The 12274-nt window shown below is 36.3% G+C and overlaps 2 protein-coding genes across 2 annotated transcripts; both read right to left on the reverse strand.

Moving 5' to 3' along the window:
* Positions 1 to 411: 411 nt before the first annotated feature.
* LOC133293108 (uncharacterized) lies at positions 412 to 2539 on the reverse strand. The gene has a single exon (XM_061491642.1). It carries the CDS (start codon positions 2354 to 2356, stop codon positions 887 to 889), a length of 1470 nt encoding a protein of 489 aa, XP_061347626.1. The 5' UTR covers positions 2357 to 2539; the 3' UTR covers positions 412 to 886.
* Positions 2540 to 3956: 1417 nt separating this feature from the next.
* LOC133293145 (phospholipase A2-alpha-like) lies at positions 3957 to 5916 on the reverse strand. Its single transcript, XM_061491683.1, has 4 exons — positions 5788 to 5916; positions 5617 to 5659; positions 5358 to 5483; positions 3957 to 4208 (listed from the first exon to the last, which is right to left on the reverse strand). Exons 1-4 carry the CDS (start codon positions 5914 to 5916, stop codon positions 4033 to 4035), a joined length of 474 nt encoding a protein of 157 aa, XP_061347667.1. The 3' UTR covers positions 3957 to 4032.
* Between the last annotated feature and the right edge of the window lie 6358 nt (positions 5917 to 12274).

The raw sequence follows: 12274 nt of genomic DNA on the forward strand, positions 1-12274 counted from the left end.
TTTCTACTAGGTGGACTGGTGATGCAGAAACTAGCACAGAAACACAGGTGGTGTTGAAAAAACAGCAGGGATGAGGCTGGGTGGAAACAAACACAGGACACTGTGATACTACTTCATATGAATAAAGAAATATTGATTCGCAGGCCAGTGTAGCTATAGCTGAATTTAAGTTTTATATTAGTGAAGGAGTTACACATTCTATATCAGCTATAAGAGCTCTGACTATTGCATAAAACATGAAACTAATGCAGACAAGGAGTTATTAAATTTTAAACTTCATAATTGGTGAATTTATGAGAAGGGAAGATCAACCAACAGATATAAGAAAGTAAAGCAATTTAAAGATGGAAGCAGTTTTGGGTTTGAACTTCAAATCCATGTATACTCATTTGTAGGTGATATGTAACCCCACCCTATAAAACCCTTCACTTGGAATGTGGGGAGGTTCCCCTCACCCTAAACATTAATGGAAAAAAAAAAATCGAAGGAAACAGTTTAGTTCCAGCAGAATACTAATCGAAATTAACCAGAGTCTATGTAGAAGAAACATCACAGATATGAAGTATAACATGAGAAGAAGTTAGAGATCCAAATGGGGATCTCACTCTATCTCAAGAACATCAAAATCCTGCGATCCTATATTACTTCCCCTATACTTGTGGAGCTCATAACAAACAAATTCAGAACCAAATATATGGAAGTACCTTTATTATTTACGTGCAACTACACATAACTAATCTAGGGATCCCTTTCTGCAAGTTCATATTTCTGATCTGAGCATCTCTCCTGGAGAGCAAATTATCAAGCAGCTTAGCAATCAAATATGCAACTTACTAGTTTTCCTTAGCTGCAATGCTGTGAACCATAAAAAAGCACTCGCATAGGTTTATGCACCAGATAGAAGAACAGACTCTGAAAACGAGGCAGAGCCATTATTAGGCGCACCCTTTATCTTGAGAATAGAGGTAACCAAATTATAAATCTGAACATTCTCAAATGATGGTATCTTCCTCCCTCTTGCAAATTGAGGACCGTGTCCAATGAAAATGGTCCTCATGGAGAAAATGGCATTGTCATAACCATGTGAACCGCCACACTCTTGGCGCTTTGTTTTCTTCTGCTCAACCTTGAAACCTTCTTCAAGCAAACCAATTATCGGCGGAATCCGATCACTTGCTGCATAATGAAGCCGACTGGGTAGATCTTCCTTCAGATACACCCTCAAATTATTCCCATTATCAACTTTCCCCGAGCTCAATCCTTCATTCATCTTAGTAACAACATCTGATGGAGCATTACCAGGAGGTGGGCGAATTGCAAGTACTGGAGTATAGGTCAGGACCCAATTTTTCGGTATATCAATCCAAGGAGCCAAATCATCAAGGAAAATCAACTTCTTATCACATGTGCCAACCATTCCATGATCACCTACCATAATAATACTAACATCCTCAAAAAACCCTCTTTGTTCCAACCCTCTAATCAACCTCCCGATCAAGCTATCAATTCTAGCAACAGCTTGAGTGATCTCAGGATCATCAGCTCCAACCCGATGACCCTGATGATCAGGGTCCTCAAAATAAAGTGTCATAAAATCAGGAATTTCATCACTAGGCAAATCAAAATACTTCAAAACCGTATCAACTCTTTCCTCAAATGGAACAGAACCATTATACTGCCTACAATAATTCACAGGGCAAGTCCAAGAACCTTTATTTACCTCAGAACCTGGCCAAAAATACGTAGCAGCCTTCAACCCATTGTTGACTACAGTCTCCCACAAGGGTTCCCCCAACCACCACTTGGGGTCATGGCTTCCCATATAAAACGCTTCCCCAGAGAGTGGATCAAAAAAATGGTTATTGATTATGCCATGATAAGCAGGGTAGAGTCCAGTAACAATAGAGTAATGATTTGGGAAAGTTAGAGATGGAAAAACCGGAATCAACCCTGTTTCAGCCTCGGTTCCGTTTGCAATCAAACGGCCAATATTGGGTGTGGAGGTCTTGAATTGGTACCCAAATCGAAACCCATCTGAGGAAACCAAAAGGACCACAGGGCGCTTGAGCTTTGTGAGAGGACGAGCCACGGCGTTGATGGAAGCTTGGGTGTGAGTGGATGAGGAAGAGAATAAGAGGAAGGCAAAGGCAAAGGATGCTGAGACAGCAATGCAGGTGATGATGATAAGAGAGATGAAGAGGGGTTTGTGGGAAGAGGATGATGCGGGATAAGAAGAAGAAGAAGAATCAGTGTTGAAAGATAGAAGAGCTGTTGATGATGGTGAGTCTTGTTCATCTTGGGTTGGAATTGGTGTTGGTTTTGTTGAAGTCAATGCAGATAAAGGATCTGAACCCATGTTGGGAGGGAAGGGAAAACTAACTAGTTTTCTTTTGGTGTCTATGTAATCTTGCTGCTGCTGCTTCTTCTTGTCGTTGTTCTTCCCAGGTTACGGATCATGGGTTTAGGTAGAAAAGAGAGAAGCTTGAGTGAGATCCAAGGATTTGGGATAATGGGTTAGAGTTGGAGTTGCAGGAACTGTTTTTTGTTGGAGGAGGATCGCTGTCAAAGTCAAAAGACAATGTTTAAGGTCATTAGTGGTTTGTTGGTTGGACTCATTTAGAAGATAATGGAGTAAGAAAGAAAGAAGCAGGCTTTGTCGATAATTAACATGGTACAATAAAAATTAAATAAATTTATCTACTTTTTTATTTTATCAAGTTATAATATGCCATAATATTAAAAAGAAAATTATTTCTTATAACATTGAATTTAATAATTAATAAATTAAGTTGCTAAAAGTTACATTGGAAGAGCGTTGGGAGTATTTGGTGCATCTTGGATTCCTTTCCTAGCATACCAACTGTTTTATATTCTACAATCTTGAAACTTCAAATATTACGCCAACCGAAGCATAGCTTCTTCCATATGCAACTTAATTATTCATCAATGATCATTATTTACGGAATGATATATATACTTAGTTCAGTTGTCAAACACACAGGTTTACCTTCCTTTGTGGTCTTTGGACTTAAGATTGGTAACTGGTCTCTGTAAAAGGAAACTTTATTTTATTTTATTTTTTGTTTTCTGGAACTATTAATTGAATTTCATTGAGCTGGGTGGCACCGAGCCAACTTAATTATTTCTCATTTTGCCGGTGTGAAGTGCGCGAAAATGAAGGTATCCCCCTGAAATTATTTTAAAATGAGAAATGATATTACCATTTGTTGAATTTAGATCTTTTAACTACATCACAGTGATTATGCTTTGTTTTGTTTACATTGAATTATTGGGTTTATTCGATTTATTAAAAAAATAATATACAGTATCAAAAGTGTGTTATAAAGAACTCCATACAAAGAGAAAAAGAGGTCAGTCAAAACTTATTTGGAGAAAAATAGTAAAGCAACACTTAATCTCATTTTGCCGGTGTAAAGTGCGTGAAAATGAAGGTATCATCACCTTTCCTGGAATTATTTTAAAATGAGAAATGATATTACAATTTGTTGCGTAAAGATAGATTGACAGTTGTCATAAATTTTAAAATCTCCCATCAAAATCTCATGTAGCCATACATCGTATTCAATTTATATTCATGCAAAGATCGAAAATAACTTGTCCTCTCTCTTCTTTTTTTGACGAGGAGTCCTAGCTAGTCCTTTCGTACTCATCATATATTAGTATGGTTTATAAAGAGGAAAATAATATCCAAGCCCCATAAGGTTTAAAGCCCTTATCTCTCCTCAGTTTTCTGGATGCGAAATGTCATTATTACTTGTTGCAAACGAAAGAAACAGCAGATCTGTTTTTGAATAGTATATTTGTAGGTGAGGATCATGGGAATTTGGAACAAACTTTGAATCAAAACATTGGAGTTTGATTAATTTTATCAGTGAATAAAAAAAATAATTAAAAAAAAAAACACGATAAAATAAAAATCTGAGACTAATGTAGTAAAAAAAAAAAAAAAAAAACTGAAAGTCTACCTCTGGCCCTTTAACTTGAGAGGCAGGTAAGGTAACATTATTAATTCTAGGGTTTGTGTAAGACTCTTCCAGCCAGCAGAGCGGCTTCCATGACAACATTGATAACTTGAATAACATCATCCACTTGACATCTGTTTCCCTTGAATGTAGGAGCTCCTGAGTTCTTAAATATGTTCATACAGTCTATGAATGTTTGGCTGCACTCTTGGCTCAGGTAGTCATCTGCATAACATCATCATTAAATTAATAATTACCTTCATAATCATAGCTTTCAAAGGTACACACATACAAACTGTCACATACATATATATCCCTATTTAGCTCTCCTATGACCTTCTTCTTTAATCAGAGAGTTTAACTTCTTCTTTTATTTCTCTCCTATTTAACCACACCCTCTTATCAATTGGTCCACATGCTTGGTGGTATACAGTATCCACAAATTCTTTGTACTACAAACACCGTTTAGGGAAACTATAGTTGAAGATGCCAAGGTTTTTGTGTTGATAATCATGGGAACTCACATAACAGGTCGTATGAGAAACTTGGAACATTGGAAGATAAATGTAACATAACAACACGGACATTGCTAAGGCAAATTTGCTTTTGCTTCTAAATCCTCCATTTTCTTATTGGATAATTATAGTGGCTGTACCACTTCCCCTGTAACTTTAAAAAAATAATTAAAGTGAATAAAATGATATTGTATTTACGAAAGGCAATAAAACCATATAAAAATAAGAATAGATCAATTAGCATATTTTATGGTTAAAAATATATCACGAAATGCTTCATATTGTCACTTTGTCAACACCTAAAGAGAAAAGACATATACTGAGAATATGCTAAGAATATGCACTTAAAACATATACTTCACATCAGATTTTAATTATTACTTTTTGTTAATTTTATTTTTTAAATTTTAGTTTTGTCCTGTTATAGAGGAGGTTCAAAAAGTTTATATGGAGATGCTGCGAGGCATAGATGAATACATTCAATAACAGAGATGCCTAAGAATCTCACCTTACCCTTTTCGGATCTCACCTTCTCCAACAGGACCAAGGGATCAACAGGGCTTCCATTTCTCATAGCTGTTTATATATCATTTCTGAACAGACTAAATGATTCAATCTCTTACTATATCAAACTAAATGGTTTATCTTAGGTTCAAAAGTACAACAAGAGACAGTATAAAAAAGAACCAAATTGAAGATCTAGCCTTAAAAGAACATGAGAATACTAGTTCCATCCATCCTGTCACACACACCCAACAGAATCTGAGGTATTGAAACTATTCAATTAAATATGGATCATCCAAGCCATAATATGAGATGTTTGAATCAAGGAATTAATAATGTATAAAACTCAACTCACTGTTTTTGGCTTGCACACATCGATCATGATTCATGCAACAAGCATCAAGACCATCACAAGGTCTCTCCCCAGGGCATCCACTATACAGAAGCCCACAGTACTTGCCATATCTCAATAATGGAGGCACTGCCATTCCAAAAATCATACAATTAGTAAATTTTTTGTTTGTCCCAGGGGCTTCATAAATTAATCAAAACCTTAATTCTTTCAGCAAAGTTTTCAACTGCAAAAAGAGAAAAAAAGGAAATTAGACTAGTACCTGAACAGAAGCTTGACTCACATTTTCTGCTGCACTCTTTGCTCTGCAGTTGAAAAAAAAAAAGACCAAAGGGGAGAGAGAGAAGAATTATAAACTTAATGTCTTTCTGTTTTAACTTAAAAAAAAAAAATGTGTTTGCAAATATTGGGATAGATGAAAAAAGAAACGAACCACAGAGACAGTGATTCCGGTGGTTTCAACTCCTATGTTGAGGGCACAGACGGGAATGGATAAGAAGTTGATGACAAAGATGCAAGAAAAGAATATGAGAGCATAATTGAGTGACTGAGTTGGAACCATTTTTGTGGAAAGGCAAGCCAAAAGGAAGAAAAAAAAGTGAGATTTTTTATGACTGGTTTTGCTTGAAGGCTCTGATTTATAGGAGAGAGGGAGAGTGACAAAAAAATTAGCGTACTGTCACGTCAACAGTAAATTTTGTCAAAATGACACACGGCATAATTCGTTATATAGTGTAGCGAATTATGTATGTAAGTAATTCGTTATACAGTGTAGCGAAATATGCCACGTCAAAGCCAAAAATGTCACATGTCAAATTTTGTAAAATTCGCTACCCTATGTAGCAAATTTTGCAAAATTTGACATGTGGCATTTTTGGTTCTGTGTGTTCTGACGTGGCATATTTCGCTACACTGTGTAGCGAATTACTTGCATACATAATTCGCTACACTGTGTAGCGAATTATGCCGCGTGGCATTTTGGCAAAATTTACTGTTGGCGTGGCAGTCTGATAAATTTTTTGTCCAAACGTGACACTTTGGTAACTGTTCCCAGGAGAGAAGGGCAGAAAACTAAGGGGAGAGTGACCATTTTGCCACGTTTCGACAAAAAAATTACCAAACTGCCACGCCAACAGTAAATTTTGCCAAAATGCCACGCGGCATAATTCGCTACACAGTGTAGCGAATTATGTATGCAAGTAATTCGCTACACAGTGTAGCGAAATATGCCACGTCAGAGCCAAAAATGCCACATGTCAAATTTTGCAAAATTCGCTACTTGCAAAATTTGACATGTGGCATTTTTTGTTCTGTGCGTTCTGACGTGGCATATTTCGCTACACTGTGTAACGAATTATGCCGCGTGACATTTTGGCAAAATTTACTGTTGGCATAGCAGTGTAGTAATTTTTTTATCCAAACGTGGCACTTTGGTCAGTGTTCCAACAGTGAATGAGTGAGTGAGTGAAAAGTGTTAGGGTCCACAACAAAATTCTGTAGACTTTGACAGAACTCAGAAAGACAGAGTGAAGGTTTTGTTTTGTAGTAGCTCGTGAGTGGTTACTTTTAATATCATCATCATTATTTTATACATTGTTTTGTAGTATTTCTTAGTGCCCTCTTTCTTCCTTTAATTAGCTGCATTGCATTACATTTTAATAACAAGAAATGGTCCCTTTTCTCGTTGAGGTTACGCGCGTTCTCTAGCTCAACTCTTAAATAACTTGAAGCGGTGGAACTTACCGTACATGAAATGGAAGGCCAAGTGGCTATAATTACTATTAGTGATTACCAAATCATATTAAATAACAGAAGTTGAAGCAACGAAAATTTGTTACTAAGATGCGTTTGGCATCATGATATGTTCTGTCTCAATCTAATAATTAAATGCTACCTAAACCTTTTTTTAACCTGAAATTAAATTCTGTATTATAACTCGATTATTTTCATTTTAAATTCCAATCATTTGAATTGGATATTGTTTATTATCCAAATGAATGCATTGCGTAATAAAATATCCAAGTTGTACCTTCAACTCCCTTCTACGTAACGTAAGGATCAAACATAATATTTCTATCTAGAATTTTTCCTAACCTAATTTCCCAAGAAACGAATAAACAATACTTTTTACCAAATTTGATTTGGAGGGGTCACCTGTATTTCATGAATGCTCATTGTTGACGTTGCAAACGTTCATACAAGAATACACAACCATAAATAATATAGGGCTTTTGAGTCCCAATTATCATTCTCATAAAGATCTTGGCAATGTGAATTAATTGCAAATACTAAACTGAAGAAAAATAAAAATTATCCATAAGAGGAACAAAAAAAGAAAAATAACAGAAATGTAATGTATAGACTTCTTTTTGGATTTAAATCAAAGTTACTTGTGAACTGTTGGTTTATGTGTAAGGAAAATAAAGATACAAAAATAACTTCAATCTAAAATTTCATTTTGGCTTTCTGGACTATTCTATATGTTGTTCATTTTAAAATGCAGCAAGGAAAAGTCCCAGGGAATTAAAATCAGAACAAACAAGAGATAAGATTGGGTAAAAATATTTATAAAAAAAATCAGGTTGAGCTTTCGGTTTACCCTCCCCACATCATTGAAAGAAATGCTAATTACAAATTGCTCAATTCAAATTTTCAGTTAACGGATCACTCTTGTTGATTTTAATCTCTTAAAATCATTTTATCCACAACCTCCATTCACACATCTCTGTGCTAAATGCAGTGAGGACTCTTGTATTTTAAGTCCAAAGTTACATGGTGGATGCCCTCATCTCTAAATGACAACCCTTGAATGATCTCTCATTCAAGCTCATGTGCTTAATGCATTTTCGATAAGCAGCTACCTCTCGATAACTTCTTCCTAATTAAACATCTAACATCATGCCTAAATGCAAAATGTTTAGACAACAAGTATTAGACAACAAGTATGGCATTAAACAACTGAGAATTAAAATTTAACAACAGTAATTAGCAAGCATTCAACACTGAGGTTCAGGTAACCTAGACCCAACCTTTAAGGGTTTAGCTCCGATCCATAAGAATGGAGCTACAAAAACAGCAAACGAAAATTAAAAAGAAATTACAACTCAAATGGAAATTATGATGCAGAAGCTATAACCACAAAATAGCTCTACTACAATGCTCAGAAACAAAATTACAAACTACTCAGCAAAATAAAATTGCAGAAAGAAAAGAAAAGAAAAGAAAAGAAAAGAAAAGAAAAGAAGAAGACCAAGAAGTCCCCTACATGGTGCTAATTGCTCCATTTATAGTGCGTCTTCTACACATATATGGGCATTGGGCTCTACTTTCTGCCTTCACACGCATTTCTTCAAGCGCGTCAATCACAAATCGTGCGATCCTCACTACTGCAATGATTATCCACGCTCCACAGCTCCACTCTTGCACCTCACCACTGAATCGTAACTGCCTCAAACTCACCACTTAGTTAAGATGATATTTTGTAGAAAAATGGATTTAACTTGGGTTACGTTTTTTTGGATTAATGGGTTCGAGCATACTTTTTGGGAAGACTTTTGGTTTGATTTGTAAAGAAAAATCAAGATGGAGAGATGACCAGTGTTGACTGATGGCTGGTGTGAGGTGTGGTTCAAAGGTGCTTCCAATGAGAGAAAGGGCTAGGGTTCAGTTGCTGAGAGATTGTTAAGGACAAATGCCTTTTCAGTGGTCTTCATAAGACTCCCCTCTTCCCTTATTTTTGTCTTTCTTTTGTCATCTGAATTGGGTCTTGCAACATCGGGCTTTGATTTTTTCTCATCACTCCTTGCTTGGGCCTTATCTCACATAGACATATTTGGGCCTTTAAAAGTCCTGCATTAAACAACCCAACTCAGCACAAGAGTTTTATATACAAGCAAACATCAAAACCAATTTATCATGAATTTTATTGCGACTAAAGATTTAATCACTCATTTCTTTTCAATTTAAGATCATCAATTTACACCGTTTAAGTCTCATTTTGGAGACTTATCACTCATCACTGGCTGTCGACCTAGATAATTTTCAGAGATGCATGAAAAAAATTGCCCAAAAAATATATGATGGATACTGGAGACAGAAAGTAAAACTCCAAAGCCATTAAATCCAGCGAACATCAAACGTTTATTGACAAAGATGTTTTTTTAATTAATATTGAGCTTGTGAATGTTTTCATTGAGCTTACTCAGATACAGAGTCGAATTGGAAACCCTGTGGACTTTTGCTTCCAATTCCCAGAATCCCAGTCTCCCATTCCAAATGAAAGACGAAGATGAAGAGAAAACGATTGGTCGTTAATAATCAATACGATGTAAATAAGAATTCATGGTCAATTATCTACCATTTGAAAGTAGAGATTAGTGTCCGTGGGGTTTGAATCAAAAGCAATCTCGGTCACAGACTGTGGGTTGTATCATATTTTGAAATGACAACGGTTGCCATGTCAAAAGATAGTTGACACTTTATTATGTCAACTGAATAATCATGGATTTAATTGAGAACATGCAGTTGCAGACAATTAACAAATACCGCAGTGGTCAATTCAACACGTCAACCATCCATACATCTATATATGTGTTCCCATATGGCAAGATACATTCACGGAAGAAAACTTAGGCCACAAGACAAGGATGAAGGAACAGTGACCAAAATGTCACTGTTCACCAAGTTTTTTTACCTAAATGCCACACGAACAATATTATTTCCCAATATGCCACGTAGGGAAATTCGCTGGGCACTGTAGCAAACTAAGTGCTGACGTGTCGCGTTTTAAGTGGACCCCAAGTTCGCTACACGGGGTAGCGAACTTGGTTGAAATACATATTTCAACCAAGTTCGCTACCCAATGTAGCGAACTTGGTACTATTTTTTTTTAACTTGATACTTGTTATCCACTAGAAACATGACACGTCAGCAAACTGAGTTCGCTACAGTGCCCAACAAACTTGCTCACGTGGCATATTGGGAAATAACATTATTCGCGTGGCATTTAGGTAAAAAACTTGGTGAAAAGTGGCATTTTGGTCGATGTTCCCAAGGATGAAAACGAGCTGCGAGCTAGCATCTAACATGTTTATTTTATATGTACGGATTCAACTGAGCTTTGCAGAAGACAAAGCAGTGGCAGGCCTAGAAAATTATATGACGGGGGTCAAAAATTTATATTACTATTATAAAATGACAATGTCAGTTTTGGTTGGATGATCACACTAAGAATACAAAAATACCTGTTAAGAAGAACCTAATAAAATTACATAATTTTGTGCCAATTTTTTGGTTGAAATATCAATTTTTTGCTTCCGGTGACAATGGTCTAATACACCATCTATTTCAATGAGGAACTAGCCTTAAGACTAGGGGTGTTAACGAACCGAGATGAGCCGAACTTTGGTCTTAAAAGGCTAAGTCTGTATTTAAATGTGTCCGCCCGACCAAGCGTGTTACCTGTTATAAATATAGTTGTCAGCCTGTGGCCTGACTTTTTTTTTTTTTTTTTGATAAACAAAAGGCCTAAAAAGCCCAAAACAAAAACAGAAACCAAAAAGGAAACTAACCGGGGAGAGCCACAGAATGGTCCCTACCCACAGAAGCAAGATCACCCAGATATAAAGGGTGAATACCACAAGGAGGATGACTAAAGAAACAATGATCAGCATGCTCAGAATCATCCAACAAAAAATTAGCTAGCCAGTCTGCGCAAGTGTTGCCTTCCCGAAATGTATGCTGAAGACGAACCTGCTAATCCTTTCCAAGCCACATCCGTATACGAGAGACCAAATGCCCCTCACGGACAGCTACACCACGAGTGGTGAGCACAGTGATTGCCAAAAGCGAATCACTTTCTAAAATAACGTTCCTGTAACCACTGATCCAAGCCCTCTCTAATCCTCTCAAAATACCCCACAATTCAGCTTTGAAAGAAGAATAAGAGCCCAATCTATAAGCAAAACCATCCAGCCAAACATCGTGAGAATCTCTAATTACACCTCCGCAAGCTGCCAATCCAGGATTGCCACGGGAAGCACCATCAGAATTCAATTTAACAAATCCTTCCTCGGGAAAAATCCAATAAACTAAAACAATGCTGGAATGAGGGTGAACCCGAATTGAATTTTGCTTAGCAGCAACTAGCTCAATATCTTTAACAAGGCTTCTAATCATTTGAACTCTAATGCCAAGTAAAGGCATAACTCCACCGTGATTCAGCAAATTTCTCCATCTCCAAATCTTCCAACAAGCAACCAAAAAAAATAGAGAGCCATCTGTCACTAACAAGCTTAGAGGAATCAACACTAAAAATTAAATTTAATCCAATGCTCAATGGAAACATTGTAAAACTCAACAGACAAAGAATGGGGAAGAAGACCATCCCAAACCTTCCTAGCCCTATGACAATCTCTTAACGCATGAGTAATGGTATCCAGCTCACCACTACCATAATTACATAGACCATCTCCACCATACCAAGAAGAAATCATACTATTCGTTACCAATTTTTGATGCAACACCTTCCAAGCAAATTTTTTAACTCTTTGAGGTCCTTTCCAAGACCAGAGACAACTCCAAATCTGCTTAGAACCATCATCAATAACATCATTATGAGCAAGGAAATCATATAACGCCCCAACAGAAATAGACTGGGAATTTTGAATCGCCCAAATTCTTTTATCCGGGCCATCTTCAACCATAGGAGGCAGAACACTACAAATAATATCAACAATCAATCAATATAAAAGATAGGGTAGACTTTTATTAGGAATAATATGACTTTTATTTCTTTTAATGATTATATAAAAGAAAATTACATAATCAATCAATATAAAATCAAATTATAGACAAATTTAATAGGTAGAGTGAATATGCATTACTAACTGAACTCTTCTTTATATACAACGGAAAAGCCA

Source organism: Gastrolobium bilobum, unplaced genomic scaffold (assembly GCF_033153095.1).
Source record: "Gastrolobium bilobum isolate Gb01-03AN ecotype WA unplaced genomic scaffold, APGP_CSIRO_Gbil_v1 utg16185, whole genome shotgun sequence".
Classification (NCBI taxonomy): domain Eukaryota; kingdom Viridiplantae; phylum Streptophyta; class Magnoliopsida; order Fabales; family Fabaceae; genus Gastrolobium; species Gastrolobium bilobum.